This window comes from Capra hircus, chromosome 22, assembly GCF_001704415.2.
Source record: "Capra hircus breed San Clemente chromosome 22, ASM170441v1, whole genome shotgun sequence".
Taxonomy (NCBI): Eukaryota; Metazoa; Chordata; class Mammalia; order Artiodactyla; family Bovidae; genus Capra; species Capra hircus.
This window is the reverse complement of record NC_030829.1, coordinates 37,585,567-37,610,311: the sequence shown is the minus strand read 5'-3', so window position 1 is coordinate 37,610,311 and position 24,745 is coordinate 37,585,567. Positions and strand designations below refer to the sequence as shown.

The 24,745-nt window shown below is 41.1% G+C and overlaps 2 protein-coding genes across 5 annotated transcripts in view; one reads left to right on the top strand and one right to left on the bottom strand.

Annotated features, from left to right (window-relative positions):
• Positions 157-18,680, bottom strand: THOC7 (THO complex 7). Of its 4 annotated transcripts, none has more exons than XM_018067126.1 (8): positions 18,535-18,680; positions 5,516-5,633; positions 4,654-4,781; positions 4,287-4,373; positions 2,410-2,467; positions 1,245-1,311; positions 1,089-1,158; positions 157-487 (listed from the first exon to the last, which is right to left on the bottom strand). In XM_018067126.1, the coding sequence occupies exons 1-8, from the start codon at positions 18,551-18,553 to the stop codon at positions 420-422; spliced, it is 615 nt and encodes a 204-aa protein (XP_017922615.1). In that variant the 5' UTR covers positions 18,554-18,680; the 3' UTR covers positions 157-419. The 4 variants fall into 4 exon arrangements, with proteins under 4 accessions (XP_017922615.1, XP_013829119.1, XP_013829120.1 ...); XM_013973665.2 differs by lacking the exon at positions 18,535-18,680 and adding an exon at positions 10,121-10,865; XM_013973666.2 differs by lacking the exon at positions 18,535-18,680 and adding an exon at positions 5,929-5,946.
• ATXN7 (ataxin 7) overlaps positions 18,853-24,745 on the top strand; it is a 139,478-nt gene continuing 133,585 nt past the window's right edge. Inside the window, exon 1 of the mRNA XM_018067123.1 lies at positions 18,853-18,902. The gene's annotated coding sequence lies outside the window, so the exon portion shown is untranslated. The remainder of the gene's footprint in view (positions 18,903-24,745) is intronic.

The following is a 24,745-nucleotide window of genomic DNA, read 5'->3' as shown; positions in this document are numbered from 1 at the left end:
CATTTTCAAAAGTGGTAACAATTTCCAAAAACTGACTCCTTTTCTCATGTACCCTCCAGAAATGCCACCTTCTCACTATCTTCCATTTATTTTGTGAGCAAATCAATGTTACCAATTAAAAACTACCGAGAATGCCAATGAGCACAAACATATTTGGCTTAAAAACATTTTATTCAACATTTATTTTGGATGTTGCTTCCCACCTTTTAAATACAAAAAAGACATTTCAGTAAAAGCAAATATATAATGAAGTCATCTTCCTTTGTGTGAAGAAATACGAATGAACACTGCATTAACATTTAAAAGCAAAATAGTTCACTGCCAAAACTTTACATATCTCGAGAGCACAACAAATTCTAAACACACTGAGATCACATTGCTACTTCAACATTCTTGGGGATGGAGAGTGATTACTTGGTCTATGGTTTAGGATCAGTTTCCATGCTTGCTTCTTGAGCTTCTTCTACCTCTGACAGCTTTTCATCATCTGCAGTTGAAAAAGAAACGTAAAACTCTAATCAAATTTGCTTAAACTATATGTCTGATGAATATATGAAGACATTTTTGTCCTTTATAAGTGAATATATTTAAAGCAAAAATGGCAAAATGGCAGCCTATGATTGCAACTGACCCACACAAGGGGGTTTGGTTTTGAAAAGTTCTGCTTTGGTTGTTGTTATAAGTTGAATTCCTGGAGGAGGGAATGGCGGCCCACTTCAGTGTTCTTGCCTGGACAGGGGAGCCTGGTGGGCTACAGTCCATGGGATCGCAAAGAGTCAGACATGACTGAGTGACTAAGCACACATTAGCTGAATCAAAATGCAAAATTTATGTGAGAGACTTCAATTTAAAAAGAAGTTCCCCATGTCATTAAAATATCTACATAGGGTCTTCCCTGGTGGTCCAGTGGCTAAGACTCTGTGCTCCCAATGCAGGGGAACTGGGTTTGATCCCTGGTTAGGGAACTAGATCCCTCATGATGCAACTAAGAGTTGGCATGCTGCACCTCAGACCTGATGCAGTAAAATAAGTTAATCTTTAAAAAACAAAATCTACACGAACATTCATTTTACAGTCACGTTACTTACTTTCCAGTGTTTGCTGAAGTTCATGGATGGTACTAAGAAGAACATGAAACTGTTTCCTTCTCAATTCCAGCTGTGTTAGTAAGAAAAAAAATTAATACACAAATGATCTATAAACCAATACAGAACACAAAGACTAATGATATCATATGCAAATACCTTATCTTCAACACTTTCTTTAATATGTGAAAGATGTTCTAATTCTTTTCCCAGAGCCTCTAGTTCTCTGAAAAAAAAAATGAAAGTGTTATGTTTTGCTAATTGGGAGAAAAGAATTCATAATTAATATCTAATTTTTTAGTTACTAAATAATAGTACTTATATAAAGGATAAGGAGCTCTAACGTCCATTATGATGAGACTTTTAAAACTAAGGGTGATTCCTTAACTTCTAAATATGTACTAATTTTCATTAAAATTAAATTTTAGATAATTTTTAAAGTATAAGAAAACTTGACAATAGCATATCAAACCCTTTTAACATTTTGTCATAATTCAAAACTTTTTTGGGGGGGGCAGTAAATGTGCTAAATTGCAGAATAATTAAATACCCTTTGAACTTTAACCCCTGGTCCTGGTAGCTCAGAGGTTAAAGCTTCTGCCTGGAATGCGGAAGACCTGGGTTCGATCCCAGGGTCGGGAAGATCTCCTGGAGAAGGAAGTGACAACCCACTCCAGTACTCCTGCCTGGAGAATCCCATGGAGGGAGGAGCCTGGTGGGCTACAGTCCATGGGGTCGCAAAGAGTCGGACACAACTGAGCGACTTCACTTTCACTTTCCTCTGAACCAGGCCTTTTTCCCTCCTCTACTTTCCATTCAGGCAATCCTTATATTATACCAATCCTTTTTTATGCATATATTTGATTCTCAATAACATACAGCATCAGGATAGAATATTTGGAGGGCTCTAACTTTCATAAATGATTATTATTCTGTATATATTTCAGAAACTTATTAATAATTTAAAATTCATTATATATATCTTCTGTTTTCCTATTCACTGATTATTTTTTAAATTGGTGTTTGGAAAGTGTTTATTTCCAAATTCTCTATAACTCCTATTTAGTATTCTATATGAGTAGACCATATTCTATTTATCTGTTTTTGTATTGATACATATTACATGCATTTATTTTAGAACTATAGGCAGCAAGGTTAGCAGAAGGAAAATCTAATCAAGTGGTATTAGAATCTGTAATTTTTAGGGTTGACCCTTATTTTTTGAAACATATGATATATTCCCATAGAAATGGAATGTGTATACTAGTATGTAAACATTTATGTATAAAGATTGGCTCTTTTCAAAGTAAAGCTCTAAACTTACTTTAATGTCTCATGCCTGTCTGGATGATGCTGGATCACTTTTGCCAGTGCATCATATTCTGAAAGATACAAAAATATTTACCAAAATAAGATATTTCAAACCTGGATATCAAAACAAAGTGTCTAACATCACGAATCTCTCCTAATTCTTTTCCTAGTAGATAAAGAAGTGGAAACATTGAAGGATAAGCGGAGTATTGTCAGCTTCCTTTCATTCAGTTATAACTGCGACAATTCATGACTTGGATTTTAGCTCCCACTCTGTCTTTCCATTTACGTATCCCTGGGTAGAATACAAAGGACTAGCATAAGAGCAAGTGAACTTAAGTCAGTATTGATCATCAAGTAGACTGATTCTGAACTTGAGAGAATCTTATTATTTGCCCTGCAAATAGAAGACCGACAAAGTGAAAGTGAAAGTAAAGTCGTGTTCCACTCTTTGCAACCCCATGGACAGTAGCCTATCAGGCTCCTCAGTATTTTCCAGGCAAGAGTACTGGAGTGGGTTACCATTTCCTTCTCCATGGGATCTTCCCGACCCAGGGATCGAACCCCGGTCTCCCGCGTTGCGGGCAGACACTTTACCATCTGAGCCACCAGGGAAGTCCAACAAGGTGATCTATAATTAATTAACAAGGTATCCTACAATTAATTTTAAATCTTAGACAAGGGGAAATTATACTTCTCACTCATTTCAAAGGTAAATATCTCATAAACTTAGAAATGATTTATAATTCAGGAACTTTGTTTTTCTGCTCCACTAAGACCTCCAAGATAAGTCATGTATCTCTTGTTAACTTTTCCTATGAAATGATATATGGCAGCATTTACTTAAAAGCCTTATTAATCTACCAAAACACTGTAAAAATTTTTTTAATGATTTTACAATTGATATTAGTTCTTAAATAAGTTGGTATATCCTGCTCTAAATTGGCCACTGCAACCTGACCACATGCATTTTAGACTGAATTAAAAAACCATCTTTTAAAAAATAAGGAATTGAACATCATCTTAATTAACTCATTAAAAAGTAAAATTGTTTGTTGACAGTGTATTAATTCAATGTAAGTGTGATTTTTAATAAAATATTTTTGGATTATAAAATAATACATGTTCAATATAAACAACAACAACAAAACCTAAATGGTAAAACTCCACAACTCCAAAATAATTAACATTTTCTATATCTTTCATGTATATGTCACAGTTGTGACTTTCCATTATATTTTTAATCTTCCTTTCAATTTATCTTATAGGAGGAGCAATGCCTCTGCCATGAAAATTATTTTGAACTAGTTGATATGAACTAAAATAAGGCAGATCTTAATTAAGAACAAAAGAGATGAGAAGAAAACTAAAGTTTAACCTTCCTATTCTAATAAAATCCAGGCAGATTGTAAATGTCTGCTTGTATAGTCCTTAATAAAAAAAGTCACTGGGCTTAAAAAAAAAAAAAAAAAAAAAGAATACTTAAAAACATACTTGTTTAATCAACACAATCCAACTTTTTTTTTTTTTTTTACCATGGCCTTCCTTCTCTGCTATTTTAAAAAATAGTATCGTTTTAAAGAATTAAGTTTGTCTCCTAATTCTTTTTTATAATTTAGGTTGATTCTACTGAAGGTTTCATCTCACCACGTTAAAAGCTGCATGAAAATACTAGTCAGTAATGAAGTATTTGCACACTGCTGCTGCTGCTGCTAAGTTGCTTCCGTTGTGTCCAACTCTGTGCGACCCCAGAGACGGCAGCCCACCAGGCTCCCCCATCCCTGGGATTCTCCAGGCAAGAACACTGGAGTGGGTTGCCATTTCCTTCTCCAATGCATGAAAGTGAAGAGTGCAAGTGAAGTTGCTCACTACATCCCACAAAACCCTTACCTTGCCGATTTTTTCGTATTCGTTTTGCTTGAAGAATTTGCTTTTTGCACTCAGCAATTTTTTCATGGGCTCCAGCAATGCTACATTCTATATAAAAAGTTTTTTTAAAGATACTTATAACAACATGTATAATCTCCATTTTCAGTTTTTAAATGTGTTTTTAAATTTAGTTTCCTTGCTAATAAAACAGATGCTGGCATTTAAAACACAGCTGTAACTCAAAGTATAATCTCATATTAGAATATATTCTTTCTATTAATATTGTTATTATTTTACCACTAACCAGAGAAAAATGTTAGTAAATATTGTTTCCCTTAGCCCATAAAAATTAAAATTATAGACAGAAACAATTACTTTGTTTCCTTACCTATCTCTTTGTAAATTTTTTCATAATTTTCCATTTCTCTGAGATTCATATCATATACTAGCAAAGTTTTGCCCATTGAAAATTCACATTGGGACAGCGTGCTCAGCATACGTTGGTACTGGCTGTATCTAACATAAAAGAGAGAGAAAGAGAATAAACATTTTGTGGATTTCCAGCTGAATCATTACAATGCAGGCACACCTTTGCTAAGTAAATTATGCCAGGTTCTGAGAGAATATGCTTTATTTAAAACAATTTGAAATATCCGTCCTTTAGGTTTTCTTTTTCCAAATGTGGTTTACTTGAATTTATAAACTGTATTACTTACAAATGTAAAGATGGGACTGTAGTTGTTAGCAATATAAGTTTAATTCAAACAACTATTTTTTGAATTTTGCTTAGTATCTTTTTTTAAAATGTTTTAAGATGGCTTTTATCATCACAATTCTGTTCTCAATTTTTTCATTCTATATAATTATTTATTTATGTGAAAAGCTAATTCAAATGATGAAAAAACTCTAAGTTAGAAATTTATCAAATATATAAAACCTTGCAGCAACTTTATTAGTACTTTTTTTAAAAAATAGAGAAAATTTCATTTAAGTATTTTGTCTTACTAAACACTTATCTGCTTTTAAGAGGGACCAAATTATTAAGTCTGAATTTAACCCTCAATTCTTATCACTGCACCTTCTGCACATTTTAATAAACATAAAAGTAGCCTCTGAAGGGAAGGCTAGAAAAACTTACTCTGGACTCTGTTAATGAGTGAAAATATGAAAAACTGACAGCACTATATGTATGGTCTAAAAAAAAAATCACAGTAGGACATTAGTATAGAAACGGCAGCAACATGAAATACCCCTCTTCCTGAGATCCTGAGTTGCACCATTTAATGAAACTTTTCACCAGCAGATTAATTCTCCGATCATCTCCAGCACCATCTCCATCGATTAGGAGACGCTTCCGTATGACTTCGTCTGGAGGACAGAATAATGTGAATTAAAATGACTATCTGGTTCCTGTTCACTTTCAGGGACAAATGAGCAACACCACTACAGATTCATTTATCTAGAAGAAAACTACTGAAATGTAAATGTACTTGATGCCACTGAACTGTACATAAAATACTGTACTTAAAAGAATTAAAATGGTCAGTTTTACATTCAGTTCAGTTCAGTCGCTCAGTCGTGTCCGACTCTTTGTGACCCCATGAATCGCAGCACGCCAGGCCTCCCTGTCCATCACCAACTCCCGGAGTTCACCCAGACTCACGTCCATCGAGTCAGTGATGCCATCCAGCCATCTCATCCTCTGTCGTCCCCTTCTTCTCCTGCCCCCAATCCCTCCCAGCATCACAGTCTTTTCCAATGAGTCAACTCTTTCCATGAGGTGGCCAAAGTACTGGAGTTTCAGCTTTAGCATCATTCCTTCCAAAGAAATCCCAGGGCTGATTTCCTTCAGAATGGACTGGTTGGATCTCCTTGCAGTCCAAGGGACTCTCAAGAGTCTTCTCCAACACCATTTTACATTAGGTAGGTTTTAATATAATTTCCATGTATATATATGGAAAGTTATTAAGTGTCTCATGTCAGGCACTGTTTTAGGGGCTGGGGTTATATCAGGGAAAAGCCTTGCCCTCACAGAACTGACATTTTATTGCCAGGCTGTAAATAAAAATAATTTTCAGGTACTACCAGAGAAATAAGTCAATAATTCTTGGAGAAACTTTGTGGGCAAAACCTGTTCAGACAGAAGAAAGCCTGAAGCATTCATGGCGTTGAGTACTGTAAGATACTAGTAAAAGGAACAGAGAGAAAAGAAGATTGAAAGACATAGTGGGAGACTAGAAAAAGAGAATGAGAAGTGTCAGAGAAAAGAAATTTTTTGGGGGGTGTAATTTAGTAATTGTATCGGTAATGTTTCTTTCCTCGTGAGGACTTTTTTTTTTTTTTAATGTCTGTCTCCCTTTTGCTCCAAGGAAAAGAAAAACAGAAAAGATAATAGAAAAGCAATCCAGATAACAATGCTGAGTAACAATTAGGGCCGCAGTGGGCTTGCTTGGCAGCCATGAGCTACTGTTCTTCCTGGACAAGATAATGCTGGATCATAATAATAAGAGACGTGCAAGTTGAAACCACAATAAGATATCATTTTCATCTTTCAGATTGGTAAAGATCAAAAGACCTGATAATAAGCGATGGTAAGAGTGTTGAGAAATCACACTTACATACACGGATAGTATGTAAGTGGTGTGCTCTTTGCAAGGCAGCTGGACAATCAGATAATATTCCAAATGCATATAGCTTTTTGACCCCATTAGTCCAGTTCTAGGAAATCATCCTATAGATGCATGTGCACCCATGCTGCTGTATTTGCACACTGCTGCTGCTGCTGCTAAGTTGCTTCAGTCGTGTCCGACTCTGTGCGACCCCAGAGACGGCAGCCCACCAGGCTCCCCCATCCCTGGGATTCTCCAGGCAAGAACACTGGAGTGGGTTGCCATTTCCTTCTCCAACACGTGCACCCATGCACAAAGATAAATGTAAAAGGATTGTTCTTAAGAGTGCTGCTTGTAGTAGGAAGATGGCAAACCTAAACATTCACCAGGAAGAGACTGGCTAAATATAAAACAGTTGTTACGTGTAATAATATGCAGGGACTTCCCCGGCAGTCCAGTGGTTAAGATTCCATGCTACCATCGAAGGGGTCACGGGTTCGATTCCTGGTTGGGGAACTAAGATCCCACATGCCTCACAAGGGGGGCCAATAAAGAAACAGACATACATACATAAATAGATAATTGCTGAATCTCATGTTTTTAAAAAGAGGTAGTAAGATTCAGCCAAAAAAAAAATTGTGTGGATGTTATATATTAATATCATAAAAATCACCTTAGATATGTTAAGTAAAATGAAAATAACACAGGTGCAGAGAAGCACATATTTTACTACCATTTGTGTAAACAAGGAGCCATCTGTGTATGTATGTGCCCATCACACATGTGTTTAGGTATTCAGCAAATATCTTTGGAAGGATTCATAAGAAACTGGTGATAGTGGCTATTTGTGATAAGAGGTATTACAGAGGATGCGATTTAATTTTTATGATTTTATAGAATTTTTGTTTTCAACCATATGCAGGCATTTAAAAAATAGTTTTTAAAGTGTGAATAATTCCTAGAGAACCTGCATGATGAATCAACAGCAAAATCTTGAAACAATAGTTCCTGTGAGTAGGCAGAAGTATTTTTGAGTGCAGGTGCAGTGGAGATAAACTTTGGAAGGCAGATGGCGCCAATTTTTTTTTTGCCCAGTTTTAAAATCTATTCTGTGACAACATCAGATAAACATGTTTAGAATTGGGTTTTGTTCTCAGAGTCATGGCTGTGACAGACGGCTCAAGCTACGGATTCATCAAGTGTTTTAATTTTACATTGAAAGATATAAACTAATGGTTTCCTCTTTTAACCACCAATAATGTTATTTGAGGAGACTGAGACAAAACACAGTGCTGGCAGAGATTAAAATTCAGAAAATGGAATTGACTTTTTTATAAAGTCACAATCATGTTTTAACTTTGTTAAAAGTAAACCTTCAGTGGGTGAGCAGTCCAGTGGTCAACTGATGCTATTTAGTTTATTTTTGATCTTCCTACCTCTACTCTTTCAAGCCCCCAGGAAACCCCATCTTCCTCCCAGATAACTAGGAACCCTCCTTTATGGAGGACAATGGATTTCAAATGTAAATGAATGCAGGAACCAGGGAGTAGGGAAATTGAGGATTGAGTAGCTAAAGCAAGAGGTTATTACCAGATCTGGTTTTTCAAGGGATTTTTAAAGTTTGGTGACTAACTGAAAATGTTTCCAGGACATTTTGTGATCTTTTCAGCTGTATACTTAAGATCTGTGCACTTGTTTACATACTTATGTAATATCCCAATTACAAAAATTTTTGAAAAATGTTTAAAGCATTATACAGGCCAAATAAACTTGGGGAAAAGGTTCATCAGGGCCCATCCTATGTCCTGTTCCTTCTGTTTCCTCTCCAGTCTCTCATACTGTGTCTTTATATTTCTGATGCTCAGTAAATATTTTAAAATTGGATTTGTGGTGCCTGCCTGGGAACATCTGCCCACAATAAAACTGTCTTATCTTCAGGTCCATAGCAGATTTCTCTTCGTAGACAGAAGACATGAATATCTGGTCAATGAGCAGCAGTGTCCATAGGTGCCAGCCTAACCTCTTGAGGACATGGAGTAAAGACAAGAGTTCCCTCACTCTAGCTGGAGACATAACACACAATTCGAATGTACACACAGAGGAGGCTGAGACTGTTAAGTGACACCGACACACAGCAGGAGATTAGGAGAGCTTCCTTTAGCTTGGGGGGAACAGGGAAAGAGAATTTTCAGCTGCTTTCCCCCCCTTTTTTGGCCCTCCCCCTTGGCTTGTGGGATCTTAGTTCCCTGACCAGGGACTGAACCCATTCCCTGGAAGCATGGAGTCTTAACCACTAGACCACCAGGGAAGTCCCTAAAGCTGCTCTTCTGATACATGACCATCATTGGTCAAAAAAAGAAAAAGCTAAAAGGCATTTTAACAGTATCTATGGAAATTTCAAATATGTATTCTTTGACCCCAAAAATCCTAGATATACTTGACCATATGCAATATGACATGCTCATTGGCAGCAGATTAAGATATATAAATTTTGGTATAAGAATATGATAATATAAAGTTGTAAAAAACAAAGGAAAACTGTGTATACTGAAAGGAAGACCACTTTATACAACTTGTTAAAAGAACAAGGTGAAGAATCCTATTTATGGCATATTTCTTTTCATATAAATGTAGGGAAATAAGTATATTTATATGTGTTGACGTTCACATAGATATACTGGAATGATATACAAGAAACTAATATAAGGAGTTACCAAAGAATCGAACAGTGTAAGTTGGGTAGCTGGAGGACAGGCTGGAAGATGTCTTATATTACTTGATTTTTGAACCATGTCTTATATTTTTGAAAATATGTCTTATAATACTTCATTTTTGAACCATATAGTACTCAAAATTTGTTAGTTGATGTTTGCAAAATAAAGAAAGCTATGACTGTGGTGATGGTATCATAGGTGTTTGTATCTGATAGCTCAGCTGGTAAAGAATCCACCTGCAATGCAGGAGACCCCAGTTGGATTCCTGGGTCAGGAAGATCCCCTGGAGGAGGGTATGGCAACCCACTCCAGTATTCTTGCCTGGAGAATCCCCATGGACAGAGGAGCCTAGCGGGCTACAGTCCATAGCATTGCAAAGAGTCGGACACGACTCAGTGGCTAAGCACAGCACACAACTGCATCAAATTATACCCAACACATGTAGTTCTTAGTGTATCAATTATACTTCAACAAAAGTGGAAGGTAGGAAAAGAAAGCAAGCAACCTAAAATCGTGTCTCTCTCCACCTCACCTGCAATAGGCAGGGAGAAAGCTGTGAGCTAAGGCAGAGGTGGCAATTGCAAGGCTGGGTCTGGGATGTGAACACTCTTCTAGGACACCAAGAAGTCTGGGGGCCTGGAGACTGATGTCAAGACCCAAGCACATACAGGCAGTCAGAGGGCAGATTGTGGAAGTCCACAGTAGTGAATGCCACACTGGCAGACTCAGATCCTGTTGGCAGGCAACAAGTTGGAATTGCTGGAGATTTGTGAAGGGACTTTCTAGGAGGATCAAGTGTACAAAATGGGGTGCAACTTTGAAGTGCCCACAGGCACGGAGGCTAGTTAGGAGGCTCCCAAAGCATATGCCCACTGAAGGAGCTAAAAGGATATGAATTAAAGCAGAGATCAGAGTCACAGGTCCTGGAAGGCAGACGAGGGCTCAACAGAGACTTGGTTAGGAAAAGGCAGGAGCCAGGACCATCTGGCTGGCACGAGCAGTGCAGGCTGATCAGTTCTGGAGCACAGCGGGCGTGCTGTCCAGGCCCTCAAGGTCTTTCTCTTGCTTGAGCCTGATCGCTCTTTAGTCTACAGAGCATTTCTTCACAGCCAGACCCCACGTCAAAAACTGGGGCCAGTGTTCTGGTTAGTCCACAGTATTTACTTGGTGTGCGTGACCAACTTTTAACTTCATCTGTAAAAATGGGAATAAAACAATCCACTTCATAGGACTGCTGTGAAACCTTATGGAAATAAAAGTATACAAGTGCCTGTTCACTGTAGGAAAACAAAAAAGAAAAAAGCAAAGTTATTCTTATCTTCATGTTAAATTTAATTCCCAAAGTAATGTGAAACTGAATAAATGCTGGAGCTATATCTATAGATACATCTATATACTGATACATAAGATGCATAGAAAGTTCTGCACAGTTATGATTTGTCACAAATTTGCTTGTCTCAAGCTTCATGCTCTAAGGTCAGCATAAGTAGTTGCTGCCTAGGAATGTCTGTGGGGATGAAGAGGATTGAAATTATATATATATACATAAAGTACAGAGCACAGCTCCAACAGCAACAAATTAAAAGGGTAAGTTGCCTGTCTGAAATTTCTCTGCTCTTTTTAAATTTAAGGATGGCCAGCTGCTGATGGTTCCTGGCATGTATGACATGAGCGTTGTTTATTTATAATTGTACCTCATCAATTAGCTCTAGACTGACATACCTAAACATGTTCTGTTTACTATATGCTTTTACTTCATAAATTATCATGCTTGAAGCTCTCTGTAAGCAATCTGAATAGTAATATTAAATCAGGAGGCCCTTGGTCTACCTGTAAAAATAGTGAAGTTGGTTTAGAAATTAGTGATGTTATCAATGTCATTCCGTAGTTGTCATGATCCCTTTCTTTACTAAGTACGAGGATCAAAACCACCTCGGAAAAGCTTTTAACCCCAAATACCTAATATCTGCTCCAAGAACGGTGGCTTTCCACCATATTTTAGGCTTGTACGAAGATTTCTTATTGGATTCAGTTATATGGGTACCATAAGTATACCCTATAAAATGTCTGCCATTAAGAATCACTTTCAAATCAGTTATGACACAAGCATGATGATAAGCAAATATTTATTTGAAAAACTGGGATGCATTTTTTTAGACCCTTTCCTGTCTTATATGCCATCCTCTAACTAGAATACAAAACTGCTTAACATGCTAAATAGGTCTCAAGAAAGCCATTTTAAAGGGTTAGATTTTATTTTTTTATTTTTATTTTTTAAAGGGTTAGATTTTAATACCTAACTTTTCATAAATAGGCTGGAAGAAATGACTCCTTTACGGTTATTAAACCAACTCTCCATTTCCAAGCCTCTGGTTGACTGACATAGCCATCGCAGTTGTTTTCTCATTTTAGTGTGGAAAGGACAATCTCTCATAAACCCACACTAACACTGCTTTCACAAACTAATTGTTACTCCCTCAAAGTGGCTATTAAAACCTTGATTACAGAATAAGTTTTCATAGCCTCTTGGAGCAGAGGTTCAAAAAAGGAAAGAGAAGGACAATTTGGAAGATAATAGTGGGCTAAGTTCCCACGTAAAGTAAAACTCTTACTTTAGGGACAGGTCAAGGCTTGACAACAGGTAAGAGCCTGTCATGTAACTTCCTCCTAGGGTTAAGTGAAGTTGCTCAGTCGTGTCCGACTCTTTGTGACCCCATGGACTTTAGCCCACCAGGCTCCTCTGTCCATGGGATTCTCCAGGCAAGAATACTGGAGTGGGTTGTTATTTCCTTCTCCAGGGGATCTTCTCAACGCAGGAATCGAACCCAGGTCTGCTGCAATGCAGGCAGATGCTTTAACCTCTGAGCCATCAGGGAAGCAACTGTTAAATGTGCCTCCCAGTCTGCTAGACCTCACAGCTCCCAATCTCACCTGCTTTTCAGAGATAGCAATCCTGTGATCTCTCAGTGAGGATCAGCATTTCCTTTCTAAAGGCTCTTTAGCAAGATATTCTGAAAGTACACAAATGAACCGCTGGCTTTTTCTTACTGTTCCTAAACACTTTGGATACAAACTGAAAACCACAGGAAGGGATAACTGGAGATAAGATTACAGAGGAAAAAACAGCTGGCTACTAGGAAACCAATGTAGCAATTTGTATTAAAAATACAGATACTTTTGACCTGTCTTCTAGAAGTGACACCCACTGTGTACAAAGACAACTATACAAATATCTCCACTGTCATACTATTTGTAAAAGTTAAAAAAAGAAAAGGAAAATAACAACAAACATTTAGAAGGGGATTGATTAAAAAACTAGAACATCACATAAGAACAAGGCAGGAGGAGCCCCAAAAGGTATTAGAAAGAACTCAAAGATATATCATTAATTATGGAAGTACAGTTCAGAACAGCATGCAAATATTTGTATAAAATTTTACATATGCATACTGGTACACCAACTAATGCTTACAATATGCTCACTTAGTCTCACAAGAGCCCAGTAAAGTGGCCATTATTACCCCAATTTTACCAATGAAGGGACTGGAAGTTACTTGTGCAAATTAAATACCATAAGAAGTAGGAGCGGAGCTGGGACTCACACTCAGGAGTCTGACACCAGAGAAGATGCTTTTTACCTTTGATGGCATTTAATAATTACTCTGGAAGGGGACACAAGAAGCACCTTACAGTAACTGCCACTGGGGCTGAGCTATGGAAGGTGAAGAGGGGAAGGTTTTCACTGTCCCTTGGGGCATTTCTTCTTGAATTTCCTGACATGTACCACTTTTCTTCCTCACAGTATTAACAGTCGTTATTTGGATAGAGAACTTACTGGTCACTTTGAGGTATTTTTCTTCATTTATTCTGTATTGAAAATTCTCATCAGTGTTCTTTAATAAATCTGCGATGTGTTAACAACAAAAAAGAAAACTGGTTTGACTTGACCTGTTAACAAGAGGAGGGACTAAGGCCATGTCAAAACAATGCATGTGCAGATTCCTGTTACGTTCATCACTAGATCACCACGGCTTCTGGGATATTAAGCTGAATTACGTATATCCCACTGTATTGGATTCCACCTGGTAAAATAACACCGAGCCCCTCCTTTCAAGAAGTTTAAAATCATTAAAACAACTATTAAGGCCACCAATGTTAAGACACAAAAAAGTCAAGTGGAGAGAGTAAGGTCTCCGGAGACACTCAGGCCCAATCTAAATAGACTGCTCATACCAAAGTAAATGACAAAAGCCAAAATTACATTAAAAATGAAAAAAGAAAAGCAGAAAAATCAATGTTGAGGTCCTTTGTTTTTCTCTGTTGTTGCTATTCTGTCGCCAAGTCGTGTCCGCCTCTTTGTGACCCCGTGGACTACAATGTGCTAGGCTTCCCTGTCCCTTACCATCTCTGGTTTTTCTCTAAATGTATTTAAATGTTTAGAGTATGACCCTAATCAAGTCAAGGTTGAAACTCCAACCACACTTTGAGATGCCTTTTATCTTGGCTAAAGAAATATTATTTAATATTTGAACTGCTTCAGTAACCCCTGTGCTGGGACCACAGATGAGAGAACAAAGTGGGCAAATCCATTGGTACTTATAGGGGAGAAAAAAAAAAGTCAAACAAACCCTTTGGCTACAAATGTGTAATTAACATTGGATCAACAACTGAAATAGGAACAGCAGCAGACACAGTGTTTGTACACTCCTATTTGATGACCATACCTCCTGCTTCCTTTCACTCTGAAAAGTGTCCTGGTTTGGACAATCAATTAAATGGTCACTCAACTTTGAAGTGCTTTACATATATTAATCCCACTTCATCCGTGGAAAAACCCAATAAAGCATGTATTATTATCTTCCTTTTACAGATGGAAAGTGTCATCTCTGTAGTTAGAGGAAAATATACACAATTATTAGAAAGTCACAGTGGCATTCCATTATTCTGTCATGTTGTTCACGGGCACGTTAAAAACCTTTATTTCAAGTTTTAACAGGCATATTATCCATGCATTATACTTTCTAATTAAAAAAAAAAAAGCAACACTTGTCAAAACCAACAAGCTCTATTAAATGGAGTGTACAGCCACCTCCCGCTCCCTACTGCCCTTCTCATCATCCATCTGTTGCTCTGGCAGATCAAGACATATACCTAATGTTCTCTGTACTGCAAAAAGTGCTTCTGAAATGCCTTCTATTAGGGTACTAACACTGTTTAACACCCTTTAAATTAACATACAAAATACAAACTGTGAACATAGTTTACATTAACAGTGACAACATCTAAATTGTTTTACCAGTCAGCCAAAATGCTGGGGTGGCAACAAGGAAGGAGAGAGAATGGCTTTGTGACTATAAGCCATTAACTTCCCAGGACCTCCACTTGTCCATGCACAGATGATGCTTCTAGGGATAACATTTCTAGTTCAGTTGTTGCTGTTCACTAAGGTCTCTAAGTCATGTCCATCTCTTTGCAAGCTGGTGGCAGCAGCACGCCAGGCTTCCCTGTTCTTCAGTCTCCCAGAGCTCACTCCAATTCATGTTCACTGAGTTGGTGATGCCATCTAAATTCAGTATCTATAGATAGCAACGTAGTATCTCTCTCCTTCCCTTAGAGGAGGGCAGATTATTCCTCCAACTAACCATTGTGTCCTTGCACAGGATATAAAGAGTTTCTCTTCCAAGAGCTCCCAGTCCAGTTGGATAGGCAAACCCGGATGTAAGGATTACATGAAGGCACAGCACCTGACCAGGCACTCAGATTGGCAAGAGGACATCCGCCCTCCTCAAGTCTCCAGAAACAGGTGCTGGAACTTCTCCAAGAACCCTTCAGGAGGCTGAGGGTGTGGAGGCCACCCACTCCTCAGTCTTCCCCTGCCATCATCCTAATTAGAGCCAACCTGGTTTCTCACTTGGACCACCTCTCTTTGGCCTCCCTGCTTCCATTCTTGCCTTCCTATAACTCATTCTCTACACAGAAACCCAGAATGATCCAAAAGATGACCACTTGAAACTCTCCAATCACTTCCAAGGGCCACCTTGTGAGGCATGTGGGATCTTAGTTTCCCAACCAGGGATTGAACCTGTGCCCCTTGCATTGGAAGAGTGGAATCTTAACCACCTGACTGCCTGGGAAGACCCTATCATCCATTTATTTCAATGTTTTCTCATTATAATTAGCCACTTTAAATATTTTTTGGAACACATCATATAAGTAAATTAAGTATATTGAGAGGTATAGCAGAAATATAATAAGATAATGTGGTTAACAGGTGAAAAGATAAACTGGTTTTCGAAAAGAGCAGAGGAGAATATTTGATATGGGTCCTGAAGAATAAATGGACAGTCACCAGGCAGAAAAGGCAGGAAGGGGAAATCTGTGCAGATAAAGAATGGGAGAAGGCACAGTCCTCATCAAAAGAAAGTGGAGGAGAGGCAAGTAAACCAACTCTGACATTTAATAGTATTTACTGGATATTACTGTGTATCAGCCTCAGTGCAAAGCACTTCACAAATTTTGCTGCATCTAATTCTCAAAACCAGCCTATGAAGTAGATTTTATTATTCCCATTTACAAGGAATGAAACTGAGGCTCAAAGAGGTTAATTAACCTGCACAAGGTCAGACTGCTTATGAATGGCAGAGTGGGGATTCTGATGGTCTCTTTGGATGTAGTGCGCACTTGACTGCAACCAGTGCATTAGAACTCATCTTCCTCTTCACCTCCCTCTGACAAAAACCTCTCTTTCCTTTGCCGTTCTCTACCTCGATGAATAGAGCCGTAGCACTAATAAGCACATAGTCACTCCAATCAGAAACCGGGAATAATCCTTGGCCCTTCCTCTCACATCCATTCAGTCTCCTGACATTCGACCTCATCAGTTTCTTTTCCATCTGTCTGCTTCTCTGCCATCCCTCTTGGTCTCAGTCCCCATCCTTTCTCTCTAGGAACCATGGCAGTTGGTCCTTTGGCTTTGAGCTCAGGTTCTATAGCTTGCAACCTGTGCAACCCAGGGTTGAGTTAACCTCCTTGTGTTCCAGTGTCATCTGAAAAGTGGGGATGGTAATTAGAACATGTTGGCATACTATCAATATGCTATAGATGTTAGAAAGGAGAGAGGCCAATTAACGCCTCACTTTCCCTTCCCTTCATTATTATTCAGAGTAGAGTGTGGTTGTTGTTTTTAATGCCATCTGAATAACATCACACCAATGCTAAAATCTTTTAATGGTGTCCCATAACCGTCAAAAATGTCTGGCTCATAACTTTCTAACCTCTAGCCAATATTTGTTATCTTTGAGTTTTCCAAAATTTTGTGACCTTTGCACAAGTGGTTCTCCACCTGGAATACCAGGGCAACAATTAATACATCTACTTATCCTTCAAAAGTGAGATTAAGGGTAACCGTTTCAGGGAGGTTTTCTGATCTCTGAGAATGGATAAACTATTTTTGTTATGTATTTCTACAATTCCCAACCTTCTACTTCCTCTGTAGTAACATTTTCCACCATGAGAACGTATTATCTCATGTGTCTTTTCCACCAGACTGTGACCTCAGAGAAGGAAGAGGTCTTGCCTGTTGGCTCGGGGCTATAATCCCAAGACTTAGCCCAGATGGGATACATACCTACCGAAAAAAATTAACTGGAGTGAAGCTAAGTTTTAACTGGATCTTGAAGAGCCTCTATCTAACTACTCCCTGTCATGATCACAAATTTGGGCCTGCTAGTCTTCTGCCCATGGCCTGGTCCTTTCATGTGGAGACCTTGTCTACCTCCAACTTTTCAGAAATGGCCTCTCTATAGGCATCTACTGGCCACTCTTCAAACAGACCCAGTACCCCTAGATCTCCCCTTCCCAAATGTCAATGGACTTCTTCACTCCCTAACTGGATAGCTTCCTAGGTTCTCCCTCCAGTTGCCCATAATGCTTATGTCTGTCCACCTTCCCCAACGTGTCACCCTAATTCTGCTCTCAATCTGTAGACTACCTCCTGGGCCCCTCCTTACATGGGTCGATCCTCCTAAACTGACCTCACAACTTGCCAGAAACTCAGCCCCTACCTCTCCCTCTCCACTCCATTTCAGGGGACAAACCACCCTCCCCAAGACATGCACACACAAATGAGTCTTCCACTGATCTACCCGAGGTGGCCCCATCCCTATACTGGCTCTTCTTAATCTCCTAGGCACAGTCCCTGGCTGTCTTCCAAACACTCCGTCCACATCCACTCTTTCTTGATATTATCCCCAGGTTCCCTCTCCCTACCCCCAACCCAGGGCTAGCTCTCAGGCCTCGGAGCGATCCACTGTCTAGGGGACCTTCCCAGACACTTTCCAGGTGTCATCCTCTGTACCGACACCCCTGCAATACTGTCCGGAGACCTCTCCCAGCTTTCCAACCTGGCGCGATCTCCACCCCACCCCCCGGCCACCTCTTCGGAGTTCGCAGTCTCTTGTAGCCCCTCGTTAGGTCCTCCGGACCCCCAACGGCAAGGCCTCCAGCCCTTTTTCCCCTTCGCCGCCCCTCGGACCCCAGCGCCCCCACCCAGTGCTCCCTCACCACATCCTCCGACAGCCTGGACCCCTTCCGGGTACCACCCACCCGCGCATCGCTGGCTGCCAGCCTGCTCAGGCCCCCACGTGTGCTCGCGGCCCCCAGACGATCCTCCCGGCGCACCCGCCCCACGCCCCGCGCGATCTCGGGAGAGCCGGCCGGGGAGCCCGAGGGGCTCCGAGGGGGGACAGGGAAGGCTCCGGGGAGAGGCTGAAGAGCTCGGGGGAAGCGGCCGGGAAAGGCCGGGTCTCCGAGGGACCCGGTCGGGGAAGCCGAGGGGCTCCCGGAAGCGGCGGGGGAGGCCGGGGGTCTCGAGGGAGGCGGCGGCGGGGGCCGGGGAGCCCGCGCGGCTCCGGGGAGCGGGCCGGGGCGGCGGCGAGCGGACCTCACCGTCAGTCACGGCTCCCATGGCGTGCGCGGCGGCGGCGGCGGCGGCGGCGGCGCAAGCTGAGGCGGCGGTTGGCGGCGGCGGAGGTCAAACTCCCACAATGCAGCCGGGTAAACAGCCATGGAGGAGGAGGCGGCGGCGCCCGCGGCCGCCCGCTCCGCCGCCTGAGCCGCGCTGCGCCGCCGCCGCCGCCGCGGGACCCGCGCTCCCCGCACGCCCCGGGGGCGGCCACGGCCAGCGCGTGTGGGGCGAGGCCAGGCGGGCGGCGGCGGCCCCGGTGCAACCCCGGCCCCCGCAGCCTGCCCCCCGCCCCCTGCCGCCCCCGCCCGGCCCACGCCCAGAGGCCGCCCCGGAGGCCGCCAGACGCCAGGTGAGCTCGCCCGGGCGCCGCCGGGGCGGCTGGAGCCACGCGGGGTCCGAACCCCCGGCGCTTCCTGGGGGACGGCGACCGCGGCCCCCGCCGCCCCGTTCCCTCTGTTGCCGCTGGGGGTGGGCTCGCTCTTCTCGGGGGAGGCGCGGGGAGAGGGGGCGTCCGGCCCGGGTTGAGCCCGAGAGTCGGGGGACACGGGGCACTGAGGGGGCGCCTCGCGGGGGGTCCCCGCAAACTTCAACACCCACGCGCGCTTGGGCGGGTCTCGCAGGCGGGCACTCGCGCGGGGCGCGGTTCTCGAGCGAAAAAGGCCCCGGGTTCCAGGTGGCGCGGATCCGGCCCGGGGGGCCGCCCCCTTCCCCTCCGGGGTCGGGCGGGTGCTGGAAAACCGGGACGGAGAAACTTGGCGACCTGCGGGCGGAGATCGCTTAGCGCCAGGGTGCGGGGTGCCCGCCTTCCTCTCCGGGCGCCGGAATCCCCGTCGGCGACCGGGACGGGATGCTCTTATTTATTTCTCTCTCTCAGATTTTCAAAAACTGTCCCCATCTTAAGGGGAAGTCGAAAGTGAAGGGAGAGGGAGGTGCTCAATGAGAAACGTTGACTAGCGTGTAGTTAGACATTTCCGGAGCACACTGCCGGAGATACTGGCATCTCTTCCCAAAAGTCACTTTGATTCAACTTCTATGAGTTTCTCGCAAATGGCAACATTTCGATGGTGATGGGCAAGAGGAAACGGGCAGCAGTCCGGCTGATTTGATCTCCACTGGGGTGGATTCAGTGAGCCCCAAGAAGCGGGTCTGAGTTTTCAATCCAGGTTTGATATTATTATTGTCCAATATTTCTGCCCCCACCCCCACCCCCCAGTACCCTGCTTCTTCGGTCTGAAGCTCTTACGGAAGACGGATTTGGTTGTTTCAGTTTCCTTAGTCAAATTGAGTTCTTTCTCCTGGTTTTCTCTGTTTCTGAGAGGAAGAGCTGTACATGCAAATACGTGACAGTGAAGGGTGTATCACCTCTAGCTAGAAATCAGTATGCATAAAATTTTATTCGCATATATGAAGTAAAAACTTCAATAATGCTCTTCAACAGTGCTCTAAAGAGTTAGCACCTGTGACTTTTAACACAAAGGCCAAAAAAAAAAAAAAAAAGGAAGCAAGTTACCTTGAGTGAATATTTTGATGTATAACTTGCTCTCCCCCACAGTGCGAAATCTCTCCAGGCTATAGACTAATACTGGCATAAATTCTGACTGGCATGATTTCGTTCATTTTCTTGGTTTAGAGGGAAAGAAGACACTAACCAAAAGAGGAATTACTTTAAATCTTAAGTGCTACACATTGTAAATTTCAGGCATCAATTAATTACTTGTCTGTCTCAGGTGGCATTTTGGCAGTAATCATTGTTTAAAAAGTAACTGTCAAGCAGTGAAATGACGTTCTTTTTGAGTTACTTATTATTTGGCGTTATCATCATAATACTGATTTGGAAACAGTATCTAGTGACTTGAAGTAATCTTAACTGTTGTTTATGGGAAAGTATCTCTGCCCCCTGTAACCTAAATTTTCAGGAGTCAGTGTATCCTTCAGTCATAGATGGGAGTCCTGACCAAACACTTATTAAGTTTGTTTTCTATTTTGTTGGGCAGTGTCAGAAATTTTCTGAATCAATCAGACCAAGAAAGATGGAAAGACTTTAAAGTTTGAGGTATACCTGAAACTAAACATTCCTGAACATTCTTGTCTCAGGTGGTGGCACTTAAGCCTTTTTGAACTTCATGAGGCTGATGAAGCAGATTTTTTAACTTAACTGGCAATTGCATTGACACAGATCTTTTGTGTTGAACATTTAAGAATTATTTTAATCAACTTTTCATCTCATATATAGTGAGAGAACATCTTTTAATCTTACAAGTGGTCTTCTTTTATACGATTTATTGTGAATTAACATACTCATGAATGCTAAAGTTGAAGACACTCAAGCTTTAGTCCATACTAACACTTCTTCCTTTCCAAAATCTCTATGAACAGAAAGGAATTGTAGATTTTAAGCTCTAGCAAAACTGATGTGGACTTTGAACATATATGGCTTTAGGTTTGGGGCTTTACTCGAGTTATTAGGTTCGTTTTTTTGAGAGTATGAGAGTCTAGTTAAGAAAGTTTCTTTGAGTATTTATTTAATATTAACCTCTGAAACTCTAAAAGACGATGAGAGAGCTAACTATGTGGTTTCTACCCTGATCCTGCAAAATAGGCATTTCTGTGTTTTGCTTTCAGAGCAAGGATTATCCTAGGGTCTATGAATCTCAAGGGGGCATGAATGGGCTTCAGGGTATTCCTGAACCCCCTAGAGTTGTGACCTGAACTTTTTTGTGTGTGTGTATTTTTCTGAGGAGGGGGCTAGAGTTGTTTTATAAGAGAGATCCTGAGCCCCCTAATTATAGATATGTGTTTTTATTAAATAAAATGGGAGTTAGAAGAAAAGAGAGAAAATAAGAAAAAAGTAGATCTTTCTGCTTAATACTTGCCTTTTAAGTTGTCTTTAACCTAGTCATGTGGTCTTAGAGGTACAAAAGCACTGCCATTTTATTCCCACAGCAAAGTGTTGTCTGTCAGTTGATAAACCATGCACCGCAGAAAGGGCTTGACAGTGCTAGTCCTGGGTGCGTTGTGGCTGTTTTTAAATTTTGTTTAAACATTTAGACCGAATAGATGAATGGTGGATAAGCAGAGGCTTGAGCTCGACAATCAGCTCCTGGGGAGAGTGGTTCATTCAGCCCCACTCTTTTACTGCTCTCAAGCAAAGATTTTGGAAGAAATGAATTATATTTTTTTCTTTAAACATTGATGGAAGAGAGTATTATAGGGGCGGGTGAATAAAATGCTCAATGACATAAAAAGGAACTTGTTTCCACTGTTCCTGTGGTCTTTCCCTTTTCCTCTCATTTAGTCCTGGTGAGCCTTTTTGTCATGTGCTTTCAAGTTGGAGAGTGGCTGGAAACACAGGCTTTAGAGTGGAACCTGGATTTGATTCCCATTTCCTGAGCCAACCAGCCTCTCTGAGTCTAGAGAAGATGACCATTCAGTGCGATAATAAAAGCAAAAGGCTTTCCTCAGTCCTAGGCTCCTAGTAAGTACCCAAAGGTGGTAGCCGTTTTGAGGATGGTTTTCTTCTTATCTGTAAGAGATAGCTAATACATTCATTCAAAGAGAAAATCTTTAATCATACTCATTCCCACATAAACCTTGTGGGACCACCCTACTTTCAACTCAGGAAAGCCTTGCACATCTTTCTGGTTACGGTGGGCAGTTACCTCTGCATTCATAGGACCTATTAGACCTGTCTGCTCTTAACAATGGGGTTGCATTGTCTGTTAGGCTGGCAGGTTATGTCTGAATCCTGCGTATGTCACTGCCAAACTAATAGTCGTGCACCAATGTTTAGAGCTGTGAACCATTCAAAAGCGACTGGACTTTATGGCCTAGAACAGAGATCAACAAACTTTCTATAAAGGATGAAAGAAGATGTTGCTGGCCACCCAGGTGCCTGCCACACCTACCACCTCCATCAGTTCATGGAGTAAGCAGCCATAGATAAAAATAAGTGGGCATGACTGTGTTCCAGTAAAACTTTGTGGACGCCGATGTTTGAATTTCGTATAATTTTTATATGCCACTAAATGTTTTTAGAAATTTTCAACTGCTTAAATATGTTGTGTACTGGCAGTGGCTCGTGGCATGTACAGGCAGAGGCTGGATTTGACCTGTACAAGGGCCATAGTCTCCTGACCCCTTGCCTAGAAGAATGTTAGACCTGTAAGTCCTGTAGTTTTATGGCGTCACCAAGCAGCCCTCCCCCCTGCCATTTACTTTCTCAAGAATTTAGTCCTTTTGACATGGAGGCTTTATCTCCTGCCCCCATTGGCCTCATTAGCAAGAGACTCCAGTAGGTTAGTTGTTACTAGTTACCATGTGTGGCCTTCCCTCCTTAGCACACACACTGTATTCATCAGTAAATTACTTATTGCTAAAAATGTTCTCACGTTGCCCAGTTTTCTGTAGGAATTGATGATTGAGCCCTGTCTTGTGTGATGGTTTTGACGGGAATCAGTGCTTTTGGAGCTGTGTTAAACCTCCAGTTCCTGCCACCCTCTCTGTGCCCTGGTTGCTGTTCAGTCGCTAAGTTGTATCTGACTCTTTGCCACCCCATGAACTGCAGCATGCCAGGTTTCCCTGTCCCTGGCCATCTCCTGGAGTTCGCTCAACCTCATGTCTTTTGAGCCTGTGACACTATCCAACCATTTCATCCTCTGTCACCCCCTTTTCCTGCCCTCAATCTTTCCCAGTATCAGGGTCTTTTCCAATGAGTCTCTGGAAGAGAGCAGACTGTGCCCTGGAGGGGAAGTAATTGATACTAGGCCCTCAGGCTGCTTAGGTGACACCCTTACCTGTAGGCGGCCTGCCCCACCCTCCTCTGCGTGATGTTTGGTTAAATCAAGCACACAAAGATTCCTCTTGTGTTCTAACCCCTGGAGACTAGCGCCAGGATTGGTGTGTTCTGAGCGTTTAGATGTATATGTCTGTGTAATTTCATCTGGCCGGCCCTGAAGCTCCGAGAGTTGCTTCTTCTAGCTTTTGCCTTCTCTCTCTCTTGACCCTTTTCCCTGGGCCTTTGTATAGGAAGCAGAATTGGTGGCTGCTGTAATTATTATTATTATTTTTTGCTTCTCTTCCTGCCTTTTTTAGAATTCTCTACTAATTGCTTCTTTTACAGCAAATACGTTATTTTCAGAGTTTAACTTTTCAAAACAACACTATACTGAAAATAAAACCCACATATTGGTTACTTTAGTGTTTTCCCCCTCCAGATGTAAACCTAATGCAATTTGATCAGAGGCATGAATTGACATTTTAGACATTTAGAGATAAATTGCAGTTTTAAAGTTTCTTGGCCATTCAATCTGAATATTAGAATTTTTACATTATTATTCTTAACATTTAAGAGTTTCCTTCTTTAAAAAAAAAAAAAGGTTAATTTGGTATATATTTTCTGGATGACACTTAGGGCAGTGTAAATCCAGAGTCATGGAATGGGAAGCTGAAGTGTAGGAATTTATCTTAAAACAAAGGTGCCTAGATGCTTTTGTAATAGCAAAACAGAAAGTAATCTGAATGCCTATTAATAAAGGCTTGATTAAGTCAATTAGAGCCTACCCATACAGTAAAATGCTGAGCAGTCTTTAAAAAGGATGTGTGGGTTGATATTTATTGACGTGGGAATGATGTTTAAGAAAACAGAGAATAGCACAAAAATATGTTTAATGTGTAATTTTTAAGGTGGACGCAAGCCCTGTGTATAGAAACCTAAAAGGATCTGGAAACACCAAATACTAATAGGAGCTAATTATCTTTAGGGAGTAATAATTGTGATGATCTCTTTCCTTTATGTGTTTTTTTTTTTTTTTTTTTTGGCTACCATGTGCTGCTTTTATAATTAGGAAAAATGATAACATTATTATTAAAGAATAAACATGCAGATTAAAAACATCTCATACTTGTGGCTGATTAAGGCCTCACTCCCCAAGATGACCATTCCCCTGTTGTATTGAATGAGAAGTGAAATAGGCTTTCTCATATGTCTTTAAAAATGTTTTCTATATTAGTAATAAGCAAGAATATTTTCCAGACTCTTCTAATAGGAAAGAAAAAAAATTCCATACAGGACTCAATAAATATCAATTTTATAAGTAAGTCGTGTATGGAGGGAATCAGGCTATGGTTACAAGCATCAGTTTCAGCACTTGGTGTGTTGCCTTGTCCAGTTAGACTCAGTCTCTTCATCTGTAA

Coding starts and splice junctions, on each gene's coding strand:
- THOC7 (XM_018067126.1), bottom strand. Junction 4,782..5,515: donor TCAGGATCTCAGGAAGAGGG/GTATTTCATGTT, acceptor CTTTTATGTTAG/ATACAGCCAGTACCAACGTA. Junction 4,374..4,653: donor AAAAATTTACAAAGAGATAG/GTAAGGAAACAA, acceptor CTTTTTATATAG/AATGTAGCATTGCTGGAGCC.